At 41.4% G+C, this 22,410-nt stretch overlaps 1 protein-coding gene across 1 annotated transcript in view; it reads left to right on the forward strand.

The window, feature by feature from the left end:
• Nucleotides 1-22,410, forward strand: part of LOC134639508 (probable E3 ubiquitin-protein ligase HECTD4) — a 39,689-nt gene extending 17,279 nt beyond the window's left edge. The window contains exons 33-76 of the mRNA XM_063490737.1: nucleotides 77-223; nucleotides 317-501; nucleotides 624-777; nucleotides 1,712-1,992; nucleotides 2,122-2,308; nucleotides 2,407-2,488; nucleotides 2,602-2,804; nucleotides 2,963-3,098; nucleotides 3,186-3,368; nucleotides 3,589-3,753; nucleotides 3,839-4,008; nucleotides 4,240-4,355; nucleotides 4,450-4,553; nucleotides 4,813-4,974; nucleotides 5,135-5,283; nucleotides 5,434-5,513; nucleotides 5,809-5,972; nucleotides 6,080-6,317; nucleotides 6,431-6,567; nucleotides 6,654-6,780; nucleotides 7,222-7,359; nucleotides 8,112-8,248; nucleotides 8,333-8,493; nucleotides 8,576-8,757; nucleotides 8,850-9,055; nucleotides 9,153-9,283; nucleotides 9,411-9,616; nucleotides 9,722-9,901; nucleotides 10,187-11,580; nucleotides 11,674-11,881; nucleotides 11,961-12,184; nucleotides 12,608-12,753; nucleotides 12,845-12,948; nucleotides 13,694-13,817; nucleotides 14,441-14,631; nucleotides 14,738-14,884; nucleotides 14,983-15,102; nucleotides 16,786-16,941; nucleotides 17,625-17,728; nucleotides 17,920-18,141; nucleotides 18,232-18,398; nucleotides 18,597-18,792; nucleotides 19,588-19,810; nucleotides 20,113-22,410. Of these exons, the coding sequence (XP_063346807.1) occupies nucleotides 77-223; nucleotides 317-501; nucleotides 624-777; nucleotides 1,712-1,992; nucleotides 2,122-2,308; nucleotides 2,407-2,488; nucleotides 2,602-2,804; nucleotides 2,963-3,098; nucleotides 3,186-3,368; nucleotides 3,589-3,753; nucleotides 3,839-4,008; nucleotides 4,240-4,355; nucleotides 4,450-4,553; nucleotides 4,813-4,974; nucleotides 5,135-5,283; nucleotides 5,434-5,513; nucleotides 5,809-5,972; nucleotides 6,080-6,317; nucleotides 6,431-6,567; nucleotides 6,654-6,780; nucleotides 7,222-7,359; nucleotides 8,112-8,248; nucleotides 8,333-8,493; nucleotides 8,576-8,757; nucleotides 8,850-9,055; nucleotides 9,153-9,283; nucleotides 9,411-9,616; nucleotides 9,722-9,901; nucleotides 10,187-11,580; nucleotides 11,674-11,881; nucleotides 11,961-12,184; nucleotides 12,608-12,753; nucleotides 12,845-12,948; nucleotides 13,694-13,817; nucleotides 14,441-14,631; nucleotides 14,738-14,884; nucleotides 14,983-15,102; nucleotides 16,786-16,941; nucleotides 17,625-17,728; nucleotides 17,920-18,141; nucleotides 18,232-18,398; nucleotides 18,597-18,792; nucleotides 19,588-19,810; nucleotides 20,113-20,249 (8,374 nt within the window). The 3' untranslated portion in view covers nucleotides 20,250-22,410. The remainder of the gene's footprint in view (nucleotides 1-76; nucleotides 224-316; nucleotides 502-623; nucleotides 778-1,711; nucleotides 1,993-2,121; nucleotides 2,309-2,406; nucleotides 2,489-2,601; nucleotides 2,805-2,962; nucleotides 3,099-3,185; nucleotides 3,369-3,588; nucleotides 3,754-3,838; nucleotides 4,009-4,239; nucleotides 4,356-4,449; nucleotides 4,554-4,812; nucleotides 4,975-5,134; nucleotides 5,284-5,433; nucleotides 5,514-5,808; nucleotides 5,973-6,079; nucleotides 6,318-6,430; nucleotides 6,568-6,653; nucleotides 6,781-7,221; nucleotides 7,360-8,111; nucleotides 8,249-8,332; nucleotides 8,494-8,575; nucleotides 8,758-8,849; nucleotides 9,056-9,152; nucleotides 9,284-9,410; nucleotides 9,617-9,721; nucleotides 9,902-10,186; nucleotides 11,581-11,673; nucleotides 11,882-11,960; nucleotides 12,185-12,607; nucleotides 12,754-12,844; nucleotides 12,949-13,693; nucleotides 13,818-14,440; nucleotides 14,632-14,737; nucleotides 14,885-14,982; nucleotides 15,103-16,785; nucleotides 16,942-17,624; nucleotides 17,729-17,919; nucleotides 18,142-18,231; nucleotides 18,399-18,596; nucleotides 18,793-19,587; nucleotides 19,811-20,112) is intronic.

Raw genomic sequence — 22,410 nt, forward strand, 5'->3', positions numbered from 1 at the left:
ATCTGTTAGGTTAGACTATAAACAAACATTTGGAATTGTGGTTTGTTTACTTTTTGTTTGTGTGACATCTGTGCAGGATTGAGGAGCTGACCTGTGGGGGAATGGTAGAGCAGGTGCAGGAGGCCTTTGGGGAGACCATGACGTCTGTAGTGTCACTATGTGCACGCTACCCAATTGCTTGTGCCAACAGTATTGGCTTACTTTGCACAATCCCTTACACCAGGCAAGCAAACCTATTTTAACTTACCTCGTTTAATATTCCTGCAGTACTAAGGCCTTGATTGCTTACCCTAATTTTTTACTTGTGTTATCATAGGAGTGAGGAGCAGTGCCTCGTTCGCAGTGGGCTGGTTCAGCTTATGGATAGCCTGTGCAGCTTAAGTGGGCAGAGGGAATGCAGTTCAAATGAAAAGCAGACCAAAAAACAGAAGGTGGCCACCATGGCTTGGGCAGCCTTTCAGGTGCTGGCCAACCGATGTATTGAGTGGGAGAAGGTGGAAGGTATGAAAAGTTCGTAGATACTTTGATCAAATTCCTAAAAGGCTTTTTTTTTCATACTGTAAGATGAAATATTATGATTATTGTGATGATGGATTAACAGTCCTTGCTTTTACTCTTCAAAGGTGGATCTACAGATGCAGTTCATTCAGGTCTGGCAAGACAGGTATCCAGCCTGCTGACCAATCACCTGGCAAGAGCCACAGAATGTTGTGGGAATCAGGCAGCCGGCAATGATGCTTTACAGGATGTGCTCAGTCTGCTCAATGATCTTTCCAGGTAAAGTTTATTTCATGTAATTTTTCTTTGTGTTTTGGGTGTTCATGGTAGCGCTGTCATAATATAGTAGCTAAAAGAAATGGTGAGAAACCATGATGTGTAGAAACACTGAAAAACTTAAGTTGGTGGATCAAGATTTTTAGCATGGACATCTGCTGGATCATGGTGATTATAACTGGGATATAAAATGAGATAAAGACTGTAATAAATCTAATAAAATATAATAAAACTCATAATATATATTGAGGCTATTAAAATGTAATTTATTTTTTCTTAGGGACAAAAGCAAAGCGAATAAATATTACTGATATACACAGAACTCTAAATATCACATTGCTATATTAGGGCACCAATCTGCAGTGACTTATTAAGCCAGCTGCAATACCAGACACACCTGGGACTCGAAGCCAATGACTGAGTAGTGCACTCTAATGGAACAGCTAGCGGTAACTCACGGTGCAGAGAGAAGCTGAGAAGCCACAGAAAGAGTTAATAACAAATCAGCAATTATACCAAGAATTAAGTCCTCAACAGTCAGCCTCCCTGCAGTTCTTGCAGTTCTACAGCATACTGTAATAACAGCCAAACAAGAGCATGTGAGAGAGAGAGACTCCGGTTCACTTGGTTGTTTTGTTTATCGAAGTGAGTCTCCAAGTGTGTAAGAGAAGTAGCTACAGCAGCAGAAAAATGAATGCTGGTAATAATGGTCACCTTACCTTAGATGAACTGAGGCTGAAATGTAGTAGTTACTGAAAGAGAGGAGAGGCATAAAAAACGGGTATTGAGACTGACTCTATAGCTATATTGGCCTTGGATTGTGCACCATGTATTATCATGTTTTTGTTTTTCTAACACTGTTTTTTGATTATTAATTATCACCCGTTTTTGTATATCGCAACACAGACAATTCATATGGTGTATGTTTATGTTTTAGGAGCCACATAGGGAAAGCCATCCTGAGCCAGCCAGCTTGTGTCTCCAAGCTCTTGTCTCTTCTGCTCGACCAGAGGCCCTCACCAAAGCTAGTACTTATCATCCTGCAGCTGTGTCGTGCTGCCCTGCCGCTCATGAGTGTGGAGGACTGCGGTAATGTGGCTCTGCCCTCGTGGAGCTACTCCATTAACACGTTAGATGCTGAGCAACAAGATGCCAATGATCCAGCCTCGCGCATTGCTGCCTTGCTGCTAGCCAAGCTGGCAGACTATGTAGTACCAGGTTTGTCTCTCTTACCTAGAACCTCTAAATGCTGTCCACCATCTGAATAAAGGCACAAATGGCAAAGCAACTATATTGGATGGTTATAAAATTGTCTTCTCCTTCTTATTCCTATATTCTATTTGCCAGGCTGTCAGACTCTTCTCTCACCCAGCTCCTCTGAGCCAGACACAAGTCTCTCTCGTGCCAGTTCCAAAGGAGCTCTCAAGTCTGATGATGTTGGGGAGGAGGGAGAGGCAGTTGATGGCAAGCTTTCGATTTTTATCCACAAGAGAGAGGACCAGTCATCTCATGAGGTTTTACAACCACTTCTTAGGTATGATTTCACCTCATATCTTTGTTTTGGGTTTACATTTGCAAGCTTACTCTGGCTGTTTCTGACTTTACTGTTTCTCCACTCTTTCCAAAATGTAGCAGCTCTGAGGGGCGTCCCTTTCGACTGGGCACTGGAGCAAACATGGAAAAAGTTGTAAAGATGGACAGAGACATGACAAAGGTAACTTAAAAATAACTTAACCAGAACCATAAAGTGCCTTTTTTTTGTGTTTGTGTGTGGGTTTTTTTTGTAACTGCCATCTTTATCTCTGTCCTGTTTTAAATGTAATTTAGAGTGGATGCTGTGAGGTAATTACAGAAGAAGCATCTGCTGCCCTGAGGAAAGCCAACAAGTGGGCCCAGTCTGGTCTGATAGTGAGCGTTGGTCCACCTGTGGAGACTTTAGCCCAAGAGACTGCTGGGGGCATTACTGCTGGCGACAAGAAGAAAACTGCTCAGACTGCTGTTTGCAGAGACAGGAATGCTGAGTTAGCCAGGTGCTGTTTCTGTGATTTAGACATTGTATACAAAAGTAAATCATTTAATATTTGCAGTCATATTTACAAGTGGATACTGCCAGGTTGTAGGTGTATGTGGCAGATACATATTCTGATCTTTGGTTGTAACATTTCTTCTTAAAATCTGCCTTAATTAGGTCAGACCCGGTACGCCCATTTATCAGTGGCCATGTCGCCAACAGCATGGCTGCAGAGGTCATAGCCCTGCTTCATAGTTTGCTCACTGCTCCTGAGTCCAACACTGCTCAGATCTGGACAAGCACTGCTGAAAAAGTAAAGCATTATCCTGTTTCTTACCTCCATATCAGTGATTATACTTGATATTGTTTGCTGATAGTGTTTCCCATGGCTGTTTTGCAGGTTCTCTCCCGGGCGCTAATGTTTATCCCTCAGCTGGGCAAGTATGCTGAGAGTATTCTGGAGAACGGCAGCAGCAGTGGCAGAAAACTGGCTAAACTGCAGGCCATTGGCAGACAGGCTGTTGCTGCACTCTGTGCTCTTGGAGGCTTTAAAGAAACTATCAAGATTGGTTCTGAGGTTCAGGTTAGTTCATATATCAAAGATACCAAACATTATTATTGCATATATATATATATATATATATATATATATATATATATATATATATATATATATATATATATATATATATATATATATATATATATTATCATATATTTATCAAAATGGTGTGATCCAATCCATTGAAACCACTGAAAAAATTAACTACTGTCATTTTTATCGTGCTTCCTTTGCTCTGCAGGTGGTAGGTAAAGGAGTGCTGGGGAGTGTGGGTATAGTTATGTCTATAAATGAGCAGGAGGGCATCGCTACTGTGAAGTTTCCGTCTTGCGAGTATCGGAAAGCTTGCAAAGCTTCAGATATCCTGACCGTACCAATATCACGCCTCTGCACTCCCAGATCTGAGGTAAGAATTCCGACATCGGGTTATGTACAGTTCTTATTATAGGAAGTGGCAACCTGATTGTCACTTTTGGCTCTCCCCACAACAGGCTCTTCCTCTCTATAAGCTGTCAATCACAGAGAAGGTGGTACAAGCTGTGCAGTCTATGCTTCTGCCACAGGAGGGCAGTCTCTCTATTCACACTTCTTTACCAGCTACTGGAGATGGCTCCAGCCCGGTAATGGCTGCAGTGCGCTTGCTGGCTGAAATCAGAACTAGGTGAGTAAACAGTAATGCATATAAACTTGTGCATTTTGTCTGATTGGTCAGGTCTGTGTCAAAATGTCTTGGGTTTTGTATTTGGAATCAACTTTTGAACTTTACTAGTCTGAGTCTCATACTTGCATTATAAGGGGAAACTATCTTATATTTAAAATGTAAACCCCTTAAGACTGGAGCATCATTATGTGATATGATGTGATGTTGTTGTTTTTGTTTGTTTTTTGTCAGGGCGTGTCTGGTGATGGCCCAACTTCTAGAGGACAGCTCCTTCTGTGAAGAGTTCATTCAGCAGTGTCCGGCTGCTGTTGAGGTTCTCAACCTGGTTGCCCAGGAGTGCAGCCCTGGTGAGCATATCCAGATATGTCATCAGCTGGTACTTCTCATCACCATTCCAGCTTAGCAGCTGTGTGTCTGACACATTTCTGTCATCTTGTGCAGGAGAGCGCCTTGGCATGGTTGAAGCTCAATGTGAGAGAGTAAGAATGCTGTATCGGGACTGTGCTCGTCCACCACCTCCACCACTGCAGACGGACAGACGTCAGGTAGGGGCTCCTAAATACATAGACAAAACACTGCCTCTCTTGTAACATACCAGCTGAGATTTTTGCTTATTATAAAGAACAGAGCTATAGTCTTCAAAGTGTTGAAATCTGTTGAATGTGTTTTAATTAACTGATAACATTAAAATGATTGTGTTTCTACTCCTTATGTGCTCAAAAATGTTCAGACATCTTAATGTGTTTGGCTGAGTGTTTTTGGGCTCCTTCTGTCTTTTCACCTTTGATCTGCTTGTCTTAACAGCCGAAGGAGATTACTTGGTGTCCATCCAGAGTTTTCCCTCCAGTCCGTGCCTGCATGTTTTCATCCCGTCTGACCTCTGTCACCTTCTTGGCTGATCCAAGTGCTGGAGGAGGGCTTCCCAGAGGCACTTTCATCTACGCAACCTCTCCCGTACCAGTTCAGGTGGGCACATCAGAGGAATGCACTCCTGCAGTATTTTAGTTTGTTTGAACAAATATCAATGATTAGTATGAAATATAATTATTCACTTATAATTTATTTATTTATAATTATTTACTTGGAGCCTGTCCATAGTTTAAACTTTTCTCTCTTTGTCTTGCAGGCACCATCGTTTTACTGGGAGATAGAAATTGTCTCCTATGGAGACTCGGAGGAGGACAGTGGGCCAATTGTGTCTTTTGGTTTTGCACCTGAAGCAGAGAAAAGGGATGGAGCATGGACCAACCCTGTTGGCACATGTTTGTTCCATAAGTATGTAGACCTACATATTAAAGCGAAGATATTCCCTTTGGATTTCCTCTGCTCTGTTTCTCTTACTCGATTGCTGACTGCTTTACTCTTTTTTTTTTTTTTGTCATGCTGTCTCTGTGTGCTTGTCTCCTCTCTGTCTGTGTGTGTCAGTAATGGTAGGGCAGTGCATTATAATGGCTCCAGTTTGCTGCAATGGAAGAGTGTCAGGCTGGATGTGGCTCTACTTCCTGGTGAGACAGTAGCCAAAATATCTTTCTTTCCATATACAATCGATCATTTCTTTTGTTTGATTTACACAGCTTGGAAATCCATACGGCAGTCTGTTATGGATTTGAAATAAACGTCTTACATGCAATGTTGCTTACCAGGCTGCTCTTTCAAAAAGCTGATTGAAAAGCATATCTTGCTTTCTTAACTTAATTCTAACTTGAGCTGTTTCCTATGTTAGCATGTTTTAAAATGTGTCATGACCTGTTCACATCAAGCCATTACTGAGATGTGGATGTTCCTTCTGCATGAACACAGGTGATGTTGCTGGAATTGGATGGGAGCGTTCTGAGGGCACTCCACCTCCACCTGGTCAGGCCCCTAAAGGCAGGGTGTATTTTACCTATTGTGGTCAGCGGCTTAGTCCCATTCTTGACGATGTAGCTGGTGGAATGTGGCCCCTGGTACACATTCAGAAGAAGGTGGGTTTCTGCTAAAATTTATATTTGAACTGCTCTTGGAAAATGTACTGGATCATTTATATGTATGTATATATTTATATATTTAATTTCTCTATATTCCTTTGCAGAACTCAAAGATACGTGCCAACTTTGGAAGCCGGCCTTTTGCATTTGCTGAAGGCCAAGCACACAGAAATGCTGCTGACTTGTGTGTAGACCTTGCAGAAGAAATCAGTGCAAATTTTGAAGCACTGCCCTTTGCTATGGCCTCAGACAGCGATAATGATGCAGGCGCTAGTGTTACTTCGGACTCTGGTTCTCATGGACCCCCTTGTCGGATTGCAGCTGTTGCAGTTGCTCAGCAGCGTATGTCTCTTGCTTTCATCTCACATTCCTTTTTTCCATAATTTTTTTTCTTCCTTGTCGATTTGTATTTTTGCCTCATAGCCTAGTAACCTTTGAATATTTGGCTTTTGCAGAGTACAACAGTGACCAGTCCTGCCTTTATAAGGTGGAGCTGAGCTATGAGAATCTGGTCACCTCTGGACCTGACCCACATCCTCCCCCTATTGCTGATGATGAGAGTGATGATGAGGATGATGATGATGTTCCAAGAGTAAGAAAAGTCTGCAATGCTCAAAATTGTGTTGGAAGAAGTTTTAAGCTTAAGTATGTCATAACTGAATTTTGATTTGACTTCAGGAGGACCACTATGCCCTTCTGGTGAAGGCATGGGAGACAAAAGTGTTCCCCACAATTCGTAGACGGTTCCGTAACGAGGCTGAGAGGAAATCGGGCCTGGACCAAATCAAAGGAGCTCTGCAGCTGGGTAAATAACTTTTATTACAACATGGCCAAAAAATCTTGCATGCCACTGCAGATTTCCATGACAATAAACACTTAACCTGTGCTGCTTTAGCTTTATGAGCCTTAAGATGTTTTTGGAAATTAAATGGAGTGTTAATTGCATCTAAAAGTCAAAATAATGTCATAATAGGAAGAACATTTTGTAATGAATTGAATCATACATGTTTATTTAACCGCCTTAAGGTTTATTGCTGATAATTTAGGTTCGCTCATAGAACAAGGAATTAAGCATCAAATCAAATCAGACCTCAGTTTTAATACTACATGCTTTAATGTGCTTCATGATTTGATGATGGGATTCTTGTCATCAACCCTCATTAAATAGATGTTTGAAGTTATAAAATTAATGACTTACCAGACTATATACCTGTGCGTAGAGCTGAGACACTGTTTCTGGTTTCAGGTATGGTTGACATTGCGAGGCAGACAGTGGAATTTCTGTATGAAGAGAATGGTGGCATTCCTCGAGATCTCTACCTCCCAACTATTGAGGATATCAAGGATGAGGCCAACAAGTTCACTATCGACAAAGTCCGCAAAGGTACGAAAGGAAATAATATTATTTCATGAAGCACACAAAACAAAGTCTTTAGACATCTGTACTAATATTGCGCATAGTTACTTTTCACTTGCTGCCACTAGGCTTGAATGACCTTATTGTAATTTCCAGTGGGGGAAAAAATCAAATGTATATACAGTGGTCCCTCGTTTATCGCGGGAGTTACGTTCTAAAAGTAACCCACGATAGGTTAAATCTGCAAAGTACCCACCTTTATTTTTTACAATTATTATAGATGTTTTAGACTGTAAAACCCCGCACTACACACTTTATACACTTTTCTCAGACAGGCATGAACATCGTCACGCTTTTCTCTCTTGTTTAAACAATCTCAAAGTTCAAACCATAGAATGAAACCAAAGGAACCTGCAGGTGCCTTTGATGGTGCAAAACATTTTGTCGACATTGTTGTGTTTGTTGGGGAAAACTTAAAAACATGCAGTGCAGCACTTCAGAGTCACACTGCTAGCGTTTGAAGATTTATGTAAATTTGACAAGCTGAACGCATTCTGTACTGTACAGGAGACACGGTACGAGATTGATTGACAGTTGCCTACAGCCAATCAGGACGCAGAACACAATGCACTGTTTAAAAAAAAAAAAAGCATGCAAAATTGCACAAAAAAATCCACGAAACAGCAAGGCCGTGAAAGGTGAACCACATTATAGCGAGGGACCACTGTAATGTGATGTCATTTAAATGATCCTCGTGATGATGTACTGTTTCAACACAGGCTTGACTGTGGTCATCCGATGTCCTGACAGCAACAATACCAACAGCACAACAGGGGGAACAGCACTGCCGAAATTTGCCATCAGGGGCATGTTAAAAACTTTTGGTTTGCATGGTGTTGTGCTGGATGTGGACTCTGTAAGTATACTCATTTACCATTATAAGTGTTTTCTAGCTTAACAACAAAGATGCTGATAAACAAACTGTGTTTGCTTTGTTAAGGTGAATGAACTGGTACAGGTGGAGACATACCTGCGTAGTGAGGGTGTGCTTGTCAGGTACTGGTATCCTATTGAAATGCTGGAACGCCCACCTGCTGGATCTCGCCGTACTGCGGCTAATGGCTTGGTCTCATTAGACAGTAGCAACATTCAGATTCACAGGTAACATGTGAATCCAATGAGGGTAAATATGACACGTCTGCATGCTGCACAGAATCATTCATGCATCTCTGCTTTATTTTAGGGAACTTCTTCGCTGTGAGAGTGCACTGGCCAGATTATACTGCCGCATGGCCTTGCTCAACATCTTTGCCCCCAAGAATCCGCACACCTTCACTCGTCTCTTCCACATACCTGCTATCCGTGACATCACCTTGGAACACTTGCAGCTTCTATCTAACCAGCTGCTGGCTCCACCCCTCCCTGGTGAGTGTGACTATAGGATATTATAATGAAACAACTTAGTACCATGTGCATATTCCATTAGTGGTAAATGTGACAATTTTTTCTTCCTGCAGATGGCACTATCAGTTCAAGTTCTGTTCTGCTGGCTCAGTCAGTATTGCACAACCTTGAGGGCCAAAGTTGCTCCCCCACAGACCTGTTTTACCAGGGCAATGCTCAGCCAATCCGGGAGTGGTTGACAGTGGCCATCACCCGTGCCTTGCATCAAGGAGAAGAAAGCTTACTTGAGCTTACAAAGCAGATATGCTGCTTTCTACAGGTCTGTTCTGCCAATCTGTTATTAATTTAATAAATGTATCTCAGGGTGCATGTTTACAAGCTGTTACACCTCTTACAATTGGGGTGATTTTTGACAGAATGCACCAGAGCAGTTTACATCTGAGGAGTTCCCAGTGACAGAATCCAAAGTAAGCATGGATGTCAGCTTTCCAGGAGCTGCATTTGTGATCGTGTCCTGTAAAGAAAGCCAGCTAGGCTGTCGTAAAGAGTGAGTTATGGTGGTTTATTAAATAACAGCTTTCATTAAAAAAAAAAAAAAACCCTAGGAGAGAAAACTTAAAAACAAAATCAAATTGATAGCAAAAATGACATCTTAATCTTTTCTACTCCGTTAGCTCAAGTCTGTACAAGGCTCCTTGGGCTCGAGTCATGGTGTATGGCCTGGGTCACAAGGTGCGGAGAAATGGCCAGCTGAATCTGATGGAGGCTGTGTGTTATCCTCTGGATGCCTCACCTACCAACACAGGCCTTACTCCCCCACCCACCACCAATCAATATCCCTCTGTTATGATCCCTACTGATAAAGTGCACATCAAGCTTGGTTAGTATCTAATTCCAAAGGGAATTTATACGCTGCTTTAGCTGTTTTGTGAATAAACTCTGTGCCCATTAAATGTAATGAAGTATCCCTTTGTCTTAATTGTAGGGGTGTCCCCCCCTCCTGGTGCTGTGCTGGTGTTGCACTCCTTGCCACTGGAGTTTCCTTTAGCCATGGCATTTGCTGAACAGCTGCTGACATGGAAGCTGGGAGAGAGCAGTGAACGATCAGAGGATGAGCTGGACACAGTGCCCTCATCTGTGCTGCTACAAGTCGTAGAACTACTTGGTAGGAGGAACATCCATTGTGATACCATTTAATGTGCATGTTGTATTTCATTGCCATATTTCTGTATCCCTGTTGTATAGCAGTTGTTGTACATTAAACACACAAATGTAGATTTTACCCGTTAAATCCTAAATTGTGAGATTTCAAAAAAGCTTTTTTTTTTTTTTTTTTACGAACCTTGTACTTAAAGGGCTTACCACTTCATCCATAAGTCACGAGACATTTAGGTGCATAAAGATTTCCCAAGATCCCAGTTTTGAATATTTTCTTGGTCGTTGTTCTTAGGTGGTTTGCTTTGGACAACTGATCTGGCTCCCTCCATCAAAGAACTCATCTTTCACTTGTTAGCGGAACTTTTGCGGAAGATCCACCACTTGGAGCAGCGCAAGAGCCCTGCTGGTCTTTCAAGTTCAATTGCTCTTTTGCTTAACCCCTGCCTCGCAGTGCTCATGGCCCTGCAGACAGAACTCCGAAAGCTCTATGACCGGGAAACTCAGGGATGGACTGCTGGAGGGGCTGGAGCAGGGGGGTCCTCATCCGGAGGCATTGCATTGGCCCTGGGTGCGGAGCAGAGTCGATTCTCCACATACTTTCATGCTCTGATGGAAGTGTGTCTGGCTGTAGCAGAGGTGACACTTCCCCTCAATGTTGGCGGCTCTTCAGTGGGAGCGCTGTCCTCCACCAGTGCCCCTAACCTTAGTGATTCTTCTTCATCCTCATCATCATCCCCAGGCCAGACACCACAGAGCCCCAGTTTGTTATCAAAGCGTAAGAAGGTGAAGATGAAGCGTGAGAGAGCAGCAGCTGCAGTGGCAGCAGTGTCTGGTAAACGGGGAAGTGGAGGTGCAAGGCTGTCAGAGAGTGACAGTGCCCTGCTGAACATGGCAGGTAGTAAACCTGAGGACATGCTGTGGTTCCACCGCTGCCTCACTCTGCTGATGATCTTACGACACCTTGCCAACAAGGACCCGCAGGGCTTAAGCGTAACCAGCGATGCAGTAACGGACGCCTGCCAGGCTCTGGTTGGACCCACTGCTCACAGTCGCCTGCTGGTGCTCTCAGGTATTCCCACGCACCTGGAGGAGGCTGTTGTCCGTAATGCTATCCGAAGGGCTTGCAACGCACATGGGGGGCTCTTTAAAGATGAAGTCTTCATTCCTCTCCAGGAGGAGGACCCCAAGAAAAAACCTGGGACTGGTGTTGCAAGCCCTCAGGATGGTAAAGTGGGTCCTGAACCTGAGCGCCCCTTTGCAAACAACGGAGGTCCCGAGAGTCCCGACAGCTCCAGTAGTGTAACTCCAGCTATGAGTGTGAGTGCTTCAGCTTCTACCAGCCAGACCTCTATCTGCAGCTCCTCTCAGGGGGTCTCCCGCACTGCCAGTGAACTTTCTGTCGATCAGGAGCTTTTAGCTGTCCCACCTCTCACTCCTGCGGCTGCAGCTTCTGCTGTTACATACCCCCAGCAGGGACTCCAAGAGTCACAGACAGTTTCTAGTCAGGAGAGTCTAGATACCTCCCTGTGTAGCACAGGGAGTCTTGGGAGTCTCGGCAGCTTAGGGGAACCTGTCGACAGTGCAGAAACGCCATCCGCGTCAGATGGGGCCTCTATGCACACAGTCACCTCATTAGAGAGCAATGCAGTCATGGCCAGACCCATCAAGGGTTATGCTGTCATTGAGGTGAGCTGATTCAGAACGTTATTATTCCATCTGATTGATTTTGTGTTTAAGATGTTGAAAATGTGAGGAAAATTTCTCTTTTGGTGACTATAGGTGCGTTCTCGAGCCAAAGTGGAAAAAATTCGTGCCAGTCTTTTCAACAGCAGCGACCTGATTGGCTTGTCCAGCCTGGAAGGTGAAGAAGAACTAATGGAGCTGACCAATGAGGAGATCCTCACGGCTTCCAGTGTTAACCAAAGCCTGTTTGACACACAGGGAAGCTCTGCCCTTGAAGACTACTTCTTGGAGAAAACAATCAAAGGTTGTCACTTAACTACAATCACATATTTGCTGCTTTTAGTTTTCTTACTTTGTCTAAATTAAAATTCTTCTGTTTGAAGGTGACAAGCTTGTACCTGGAGCCCGAGATGTCCTCACAGATATTTTTAAGAGCTGTGTCCACTCAGAGCAGATGCTCAGCCTCACGCCAGCCAAGCCCGTTAAAGTGTCTGACATTTACCTCAGCAAGGAGCAGATCAATTCTCAGACACCTGGCAACCTACTGCATACTTTCTTCACTAATGTTCGACCTCCCAAGAAAGTACTTGAGGACCAACTTACTCAGGTATGAAACAAGTGCTCAACAGTAAACTTGTAAATTCTTTGATATAGTTAAATCAAAAATTTGTTAGTCAAATGTGAGGGGTGGCTCAGTTGTAGTTTGGACTGTCACCTCACAGAGAGAAGGCCCTGAGTTTGAATTAAATCAGGACCTTTTTTGTGTGGAGTTTGTATGTTCTCCCTGTGTCTGCGTGGTTCTCTTCAGGTTCCCTGACTTCCTCCCACAGTTCAAAGACATTGAATTAGTGGGGCCTGGCTAAATGCCCCTAACCTGAATTCGAAAAAGTGAAGAAAATGGATAGATGGATTACTATAATTTAAAAAAAATAAATAATTTAACTGTAATTTAATTTAATTGACCTTTTTGTTTTAAAACGACTTTTCAACTGTTGTACACAACAACTTACAAAATGGTTTTTTTTTTTAGATTCTAAGAAAGTATGGCACTCCTAAGCCAAATAAGAACAAGTACAGCAAGGCAGGAAAAGAGCAGCATCAAGGCAAGGTAGTAAGCACCAAGAGGCCCATCACCAAACCTCCCACTAAGGAAAAGTCTGTGCTTAACAGTGTCAGGTACGACACTCACTTCTTGAAGGGTAACTACATGTATAGAGGCATAAACACACCGCCATGATAACTGAATTAAAATGTGCTCATCTCTCAGAACCGCACTGAGTGAGAAGAAAACAGTGCTAAAGCCAAAATCTCCTGAGAAATCCAGACCTGAAGAAAAAGATGTGGAAAAATCTCCTGCTAAGAAAACCGAAGGTTTGCAATAAACACTCACACTTTGACTCCACACATCTATGAATTTTTAGCTAACACAAAGATTTGCAAAGGATTAAAACAACCTTTGAATTAACTACCTAACTACCGTAGAACTAAATGTGTGGTGAAGAAATATTCACATTCCTAAGCTGTGAACTTATCCAGGCTTATCCATGAGTTTCAAATGTTCCATCGCAAGTAAAAGTGAAATAAAAAAAAGGACACGTAAAAGTGAAAATATTTGTGCTGTGTCATGAGATACATTTTAGGGAACCTGATGGAAATTGAACATCAAAATGATAGCAGTTTCATTTTTGCTTCTTTTTTTTCCCATAGTTGCGTTATTTCACGAGGGCACCCAAAACCAGACATGAGACACTTTGTCATATGTCAAAATCGTTAAAAGCAATATTTTGCGCGGGTGTTTTGTTTTGTTTTGTTAGTATCTTAATAAACCTTTTCATCAAGTTTCATCTGAAAACTAATTACCAGCTGAAACTGTAGAGAAGAAAAAGTATAATATTTGTATCTGAATTGTAGGAAAGTAGGATGAAGCAGCACAACATTGAAATTAATGTAAGTAGGTTACCAGAGAATTTAAGACATCCACACAATTGCATTTAAAGGCACTTTTGTCTGTTGACACACCGCCAGTCCACTATCATACAAGTGAGAATTTTCCATATCAGTAGATGATCCATGTATTTGTAAATGAAATGCATCCTGCTGTGAATGGTTTCTTTAGTCCCAGAGGAGAAGTACTTGACACTAGAAGGCTTCCATAAATTTGCTGTTGACCGAGCCAAGCAGGACATCCGCAGTGTCTGGAGGGCAATTTTGGCTTGTGGTTATGATCTTCACTTTGAGAGGTGAGATTTGAACAGCCTTGTCTGAATACACACACACACACACTTTCAGCAAACTTAACATGTTGTCAGTTTTCTCTTGTTTTAAGTAATTCTGCCCTAATTAGCTGTTTTTAACCTTTATAACAACAATAATAAATGCATATATTATGTCTTATTACTAACTGCAAAGATGGTGATATATGTAGAATTTGCGGTGGGGAAAAAAAACTTTATAAGCCTTATTTTGGGGCAAAGTCCCATTTTTATCAGATTCGACTGATTCTACAGATGTAGTAAACATTTTGGTGATTATTTAAACTGAAGGTTTTTTGGTTGTTTTGTTTTTTTCTTTCTATCAAAAATAACTGCCCACAGATATTTCTATATGGCTGCTGAGTTTCTGCTTGCCTTTAAGAAGGCGAGTGTGTGAGTTGGTTCATGTCTTTTTTTTTTTTTCCTGGTTTGGCAGTTGATTGGCTCTTAGGGGCATCATTGGGTCAGCTGTCATCTTTGCAGAATTCACCTATCAGTTTGTATTAAGGATTCTTTGAGTGTCTTGTCTCTATCTGATAATGTTTCTGCTCTTTAATGTTTTTAATGAGCTCAGAGCTCTTTATTTAAGAACTCCTGTGCTCCTCTGCCAGGTGCACCTGTATAGACACTCGCCATGCACAGAAGGCTTGTAGAAAGTGGAGCTTAGAAATGGATGTGGCATTGGTACAGTACATCAACAGACTGTGCCGTCACCTGGCTATCACACCAGCCCGGTTGCACCCCCATGAAGTCTACCTGGACTCCAGTGATGCTGCTGATCCTCGTGTGGCCTGCTTGCTCAGTACGTAAACTGCCAGCACTTTTAGAGTTCCACTGGAAAGTTTGAAACCTCAAGGGGGTTTTTGTCAGCTATACATAACTTTTTGTATAAATGTCAATGTTTTCAGATGTGCCTGTGGAGAGTTTACGCCTACGCTTTGCTTTGCTGCAATCCCTCAACAACAGCCTGGAGAGTTTCTTCCTGCCGTTGGTGGAGCTGAGACAAACACATACGTATCAAAACAGCATTGCAGCTCTGTTGAGTGAGGCCAAAGGTGAACGGGATCTGAGCACACATCTCGCATTGTAGTTTGTGTAACCTATCTGGAAAGCTTGCTTTGTTGAAATGATTCACCGCTTGTTCTATTTGCAGGCCTAATCTTTTATGACACTAAGGTCACTGTGATGAACAGAGTACTGAATGCCACAGTGCAGCGGACAGCTGACCATGCCGCTCCAGAGATTACACTGGACCCTCTAGAGATTGTGGGAGGTGGGTATTCCTTTCACTGGTTCACGTTTTTTAGTTTTTCCAAGTTCAATATCACTTCAAAACGGAGCATTAGGGCCACATTAAGAAAAAAATTATTATTGATCATTTTGAGAAAAAAATGTAGAAATGTGGAGATTAAAATATTTTCAAGGCAAATTGCCACAGCTGCTATATCCTCTATATAATGGCTTGTGTAGCTAAATTAGTGAAATTATATTTCAAAATCGGTTTTAGTTACAAGAAAATGATTTCTCTTTTAGCACATAAACAGAGTGTGGTAATAAGGATCTTGAAACGATGGTGCAGAAAGCAACATCTGGTCAGAAGGAAAAAACCCCACAAACTTGGAAGAGCGTGTATATTGTATCACAAGATACAGTCCCACTGCGCAAGTGACATCGGAGTGTTGTCTTTTATATGTCATATGTTTATATGTTTGATCCACTGAAGGGGTTGTTTTGTAACGCCAGGCAATGTTGTTTTTGTTTTTTCAACGTCTACTGAACGTCTAAAATGTGGTTGTTGAAGACATCTTTGACTCATTTTAGGCTGTGTTTTTAGACTGCTTCTATGGGCTCTATAGTCCCATGTATCCAGATGGTGGAGGGCATGTTTTCTGTACAGAAACAGTTATGTGTGACAGAATACAGAGCGATTAGTGGACATCTTCAGATGGCGCGGGCTCCCGAGCTAAAACAAAAGTGAGCAGCTGCACGGTGGATTTGGAGCAGAAATGTCCCGAGCTTCTCACAGACAGTTTGCAAAATGTGCGTATCAACAAATACTGCTGAGCAGAGTAGTCCAGTTTATACTCAATTGCATAAACTTCTCATACTTTCTGTTGCAACTTCTCTCAGTCTCGCTACCGATTACAAACACACTCACTTCCTCTTACAAACCTCTTCACAAATAAAACGGGATTACTTGTAAATATGGAGCACATATAAAGCAAATGCTCTTTTAAACTTTTTAAATACAATTGTACTCTTTTTAAAAGGAATTTCAAAATTTTTCAAAAATACTTTAACCATAATTATTTTGCATTTTAACATTTAAAAAAAAAATACCAACATGTACTGAATAAATCAATCAAAAAACACATAATTAATGGGGGATGTTTTTAAATAATCTGTATTTAAACATATTGTTTATGTTGATAACAATAATGTTGATATTTGTAATTAAAAAATACTACATTTCTTAATCATGTAAATTCCCGGCACCTGTCATAGATGTCCACGTGACGCCCAAAGTAATTATCCTGTCCAAAGTTTATATATTGAGCATTATATTAACCTCCAAGTTGGGTCATGGTTTGGCGTCCAAATTGTGAACCTTGTTTGGACGTCATATAGATGTCCAGAATTGGTCATGGACCAACAGACCCAATATAGACATGGTCTGAACATCTATCTGACATCCAATGTTTAGTGGGATGTGACAGCTGATCAATTTGTTTCAGTAACTCATCTACACAAAGCATCTTGCAGAGGCTAAAGCAACTGCATCAGTTTGTAATCTGCATATTTTGGGGGGGGGGTTTTCTTCGAAATAGAATTACGAACCTTTTTTCTCAAAATGATCAATAATTAATTTTTTTCTTAATGTGGCCCTAATACTCTTCATAATTGCAAGGTATCTTGTCAAACGTGCTTTTTTTCTGATCGGGTACGTCTGCCTCAGGTGAGATCAGGTCATCAGAGAACACGTACTTCTGCCAGGCAGCACGCCAGCTGTCGTGTGTGCCGTCATCCCAGCTTTGTGTGAAACTCGCCAGTGGAGGAGACCCAACCTACGCCTTTAACATCCGCTTCACTGGAGAGGAAGTTCATGGCACAAGTAAGAATTTCTCCCTCACATTACTTCTGTACTGCCTTGGATTCTTGCGCTTGAGTTTTATTTTAATTCATAACTGGTACAACTAACCAGTCTTAAAAGCAAAATACAAAATCACTGGCAAAATATATGAACTTTTAATTGGTTGAGAATCTAAGCACTGGATATACTTAGATTTATTCTGCTCTGCTCATTTTGTTTTTCTGTAATACAGGAAGAAGTAAAGAGACAAAGATCATGTAAATGTTGCATTTGCAGTTACTTAATTACACTGTCAGGCCATAAAATAAATTGACCACTTTCAAGACATTACAGGCCAATGTAGGTTTTCTGTTTCGTTTTGATAGAAGTTTCCACGTTTCACTGTTAGAACAATATTTTTTGTTATAAAAAAAATTAATACAGGAACTTAAAAAAAGGAAGGACATTTCTACCAAAATAAAACAACAAAACTGGCTTTAAGAGGGTTACCCCCTCTTAAAGCCAAGCACCATGTGTAAAAGGAGTTCTCATACTGCAATAGTTAATCACATAAGCAGAAGCCTGCAGCACAGATCCCGGGTCTATTTGTATTGAACTAAAATTCTTTCAAAGTTTATTTGTATGTGCACTTTGAATCAATGTACAGCCCTGTGAATAGTATTTGCCCCCTTCCTGTTCTAACTGGCTGTGATCAATGTGTGCAGGTGGCTCTTTTAGACACTTCCTGTGGCAGGTGTGTAAGGAGTTGCAGAGTTCTGCACTTTCCCTGCTGCTCCCCTGTCCCAGTGCTGCAGCCAATCGTAATAAGGTAATATTTATTTTCTATTACCTACCATGTTTTCTGCTTTTTTGCCTTTTTTGCTATATTTGTTTTCCCCAAAAATTCATTCATATCCGGCTGTGTGCTAGATACTAACTGAAATGTGTTTTATCACACATGATGCAAACTGCTGTGTTAGGGAGTAATATAATTCATATCTGTATTTGTGCTGTTCTCAGGGGAAATATATCCTCACTCCTTGCCCTATCAGCTATGCAGAGGAACAGTTGCTGCACTTTTTTGGCCAACTACTAGGCATAGCCATACGTGCAGATGTGCCACTTCCTTTGGACTTACTGGGCTCGTTTTGGAAGGGCCTAGTTGGTGAGCCTCTCGACTCAGAGCAGGACCTGCAAGAAGCTGATGTGCTTACCTACAACTATGTCAAGAAATTTGAAAATGTAAGTGTATATTAGTGTTCGTAGCACCTTTAGATGCTACCAACATGACTCTAGTGACCTCAAATTTACCTTTTCCCTCCTATGCTGAAGGTGACTGACGAGACAGAGCTGGAGGCCCTGTGTGCTGAAATCTCCTCCCAGCACCACTCAGGAGAAAGCCCAGACTCCCCCAGCCGTCCCTGCTGCACCTTTACCTATGTCACTATGACTGGTGAAGAAGTGGAGCTTTGTCAGGGAGGGCGGAGCCTCATTGTCAGGTACAAATCATCCCACTGATTGCATTTTCTTGTTGTTGTTGTTGTTGTTGTTGTTGTTGTTGTTGTTGTTGTTGTTGTTCCTGTTCACGTTTGCAGTTATCTTAATTCAGCATAAGTTGTTTTTATAGCCAAATGCCACAGAACATTAGAGTGTGATTTCATTCTGAATATCCTGTGTACTTGTATCTGTCTGCAAAGCTGGCAGAACAAGGATGTGTATGCACGGGCAGTGCGGAGCCTTCGTCTGAGGGAGCTGCAGAATGTGGAGTGCATGACAGCGGTGCGTGCAGGGCTCGGATCCATCATTCCCCTGCAGCTGCTTACCATGCTCAGCCCTATAGAGATTGAGCTGCGCACCTGCGGCCTGCCTTACATCAACTTGGAGTTCCTGAAGGTGAAGCAGTGTTAATTTTGTTGACCAATAATTGTCATCATAGTTCACGTTAACGTTTTTTTTTTTTTTTTGTCTGACACGTGAAGAAGACAATAACTAAAATAAAATGTACTGACATTTTCTTAACAAATGAAAGCAAGATGAGAATATTCTGAAGAAATAAGATCCAATCAGAACTAAAAAAGTTGTGTAAAAAGGCGGGCCAGTTTGGAAGTGATCCAGTCAGAAGTAATCTAATGTGCCTGAAGGTTAGAGGTGCATATTTGATCTGCTGCCTTGAAGAAGGCAGGGAGAGTTTGGCTCCTTGTTTCTCATAAAAATGTGAAACAAGGAGCAAAATGTCAACACTTTGAAGACAGGGAGGAGTAGACGTATGGACACATTTTGCAAACATGAAACTACGCCACTTTGTAAACTGTGTGAGCAACTCTAACTGGTAAATACACTTTATATTTTAGTCAAATAAATCAACCTCAAATTTAGTTTCCAAAACCTTATGATACATAGTCGACTAAAATGAAAAGAATTTAGATGCCTAAATTATTAAAACATTATGCCTAAAACTAAATCAAAGCTTGCTATCAAAATTAACACTGAGGTGAAACATATATTTGTGTGAAAGTGATATGTCTGTGTCACTTGTCATTAAAGCTTCTTTGTCAGGCTAGTCAGTGTATTTCTTTTTTTATTCTGCTATTGATTCATGCTAGATATATGAAATGCAGAGAGATGTCACTCACCTCGTGTTGTCACGGGTTAGTATTTAATTTCAGCATGTGCTCGGTTCCCTCGTAGGCTCATACAATGTATCAGGTGGGCCTGATGGAGACCGACCAGCACATCGAGTTCTTCTGGACCGCCCTGGAGATGTTCACTCAGGAGGAGCTCTGCAAGTTCATCAAGTTTGCATGCAATCAGGAGCGCATCCCATTCACGTGCCCCTGCAAGGACGGGGGGCCTGACACCGCCCATGTTCCCCCATACCCCATGAAGATCGCCCCTCCTGATGGAGCAGCAGGTAAGATCTGAGGGTTAAGCAAGGCCCCGGGCAGACTTGAATGACATAAGTAGTCATGTTAAATCATCTCAGCTTCTCTTGCAAACTTGAGCAAACTCTGAAAATGTTGATTGTCTTTGTAAATTACAGACACACATTTAAAATCTCAGGCTTGCTGTCATTTACTGTACACCTGCATAGCTGGCAGCTTATTATAGCACCTGCTACGTAGCACGTCATTGGGCTTCTGGTTCATTAACAACTGGCAAGCATGCATAACTGGGAGAGAAGGACTGGGTTATGAACTCCTGTTTCTCCTTTAGGTCAGCCAGACTCGCGCTACATCCGGGTGGAGACCTGTATGTTCATGGTGAAACTGCCCCAGTATACTTCTTTGGACGTGATGCTGGAGAAACTGCGCTACGCCATCCACTACCGCGAGGACCCACTCAGCGGCTGAGAAGACTTGACAACCGAATATTCCCCCCCATGTGCCCCAAACCTCACCCTCACCTGTGACCCCTTTTCTCCCTTCATCCCCAAGTTCCTGGACTTTCCTCTGAGACAGACCTTATGCTCTGCTGCATCGACAAGCCACAAAGTTAATTTTATTACATTTTCAGTGGCAATGCTTTGTTCATCCCTGCTTTTTATTGCAGTTTACACAAATCGTACATTTCATTATTTTGATTTGTTTTGCTTTGTTTTTTCTTGTTATTGTATTTTATTTTATTATTTTTATTTCAAGGGAATTCAGGGAAGATATTCTGAATTGGCACTGACACGGAGTTTGAGGACGATGCTGAAGTGAACCAACTGTGAGACTTTTTGTTCACCTTTTCCTCCCCTTTCCTTTGACAGAAGGGTTAACAAGGTTCAGTCAAATTCTGTGAATTTAGCAGCGTTACGGGCTAACTTTGAGATCAGCACTTTGAATTTCATTGAATTCACGATTGCTTAACATTTTAGCACTGTAATCTCGGTCTGACTCGCTGGATTTGGCATTGCCATTATGGCACAAAACAAACATTTACTCTCCTAACGCTTAACCTAGCTGCCTCCCTCTGCCACCCCTCTGTGGGGGTGATGTTCAGAAACATGCCTTTGCTGTAGGAGCCTCTCTCAAGAGGGTGATGCTGTGTGTGAAAATCAGATGATGATCATGGCTTTTGAGTTTAAGGTACAATAACTCTCCCCCCCAAAAAAAGAAAAGAAATTTGTATTGCTGTCTAGTCTTGGAACCTGTCAAGTATAAGCAGGCAGAAGGTGTGAACAAGTGCTGTACAGGATATTATGTAGTTTACTGCCTGTTTTAAATAAAAATGAACTCCTAATGGACAAACTAACTTATGCCTATATAAACTGATTACATTTTATCCAAGTCTCTGAAGGGAGGGTATTTAAGTCATGTAAAAAGTCATATTAATCTATTAGTTTATGAATAGATAGATACTTTTATTTTTTTTTCTCTTTTGTTTTTTTTGTTGTTGTTTTTTTAATATCTGAGTAGCTGTGGCAGAACGATGGGTCAGGTAGATTGGACGATGGTAATCGAAGCCTGCTCTGTTTTTTTTTTTTTTTTTTTTGTTGTTGTTGTCGTTGTTGTTTTTTTTTTTTTATAAAGTTGCATTACAAATTGTGAAACCTATGTTGCATTGTGAAAACAGGAAGGGAACCCATGAGCTGCTGCTCTTCCACATAGTTTGTGTAATAACTTCTACTGAATGTGAAAAAGGTCCCGGTTTCCTATTCCCAATATACGTGAACTTCACACGTACTCCGAGGGAGGGGCAGCGGGTTAACTTGAGTTCTGCCTTTTCATAGTTTTCTTTAATGAGGAATGAACAGCATTCTGCTTTTTTCTTTTCTTTTTCTTTTGGTCAAATTACCCATAACCAAATGTTTAGCTGTGTTTCAAAAAAAAAATAAAATAAATAAATAAATAAATAGGATGAAAAAAATGTAAATAGACTAAAGTTACGTTTGGCAATTTTTATTAATTGCTAACTCACTTCACCTTATAACTTTTGGTTTTCGGTTTGCACTACTCTTCCAAGAAAAGATTCTAAAATGAGCAAACTAGCTGATGTCTGTTGGATATCCAGTTTGTTGTGTTGTTATTTTTTATGAATTTTTTGGAAATACCAATAATATTATTATCACCTTTGTCTTGTACTCAGATGGATTCAATTTCTTCTACTCATGGTGAAACATGTTTTTCTTGTGTGAGTAAAATCGCTATTTTACTTGGATAGTACTGAAAAACACAGCGAAAATTGATATTTGACTAATTGGGTTGTTGATTGCTTGCAACTTTTTTGGTTTTTGGTTCAGTTCCTTTTGAAGGGTGATATACCGCTGCTAACAGGGACGCTCTCTCTTCTACTACTCCTTCTTGGGAGGGGTAGGAAAGGTTATAAAACGGACATATCCATACAAGGAGGTGTTACGATAAAATGTGTGCTGTACATTTACTTGATATTTATTACAATTATTTATGGTTGCATTAACTTAACTTTTACTGTCTTACCTCTGCACATCGGAAACTTAACATATCTAAAAATGGATTATACAGATGTAAAGAATCAGATGGCATTTGAGATTTGTGTCACAATAAAGAA

Source organism: Pelmatolapia mariae, linkage group LG12 (assembly GCF_036321145.2).
Source record: "Pelmatolapia mariae isolate MD_Pm_ZW linkage group LG12, Pm_UMD_F_2, whole genome shotgun sequence".
In the NCBI taxonomy this organism is placed as follows: domain Eukaryota; kingdom Metazoa; phylum Chordata; class Actinopteri; order Cichliformes; family Cichlidae; genus Pelmatolapia; species Pelmatolapia mariae.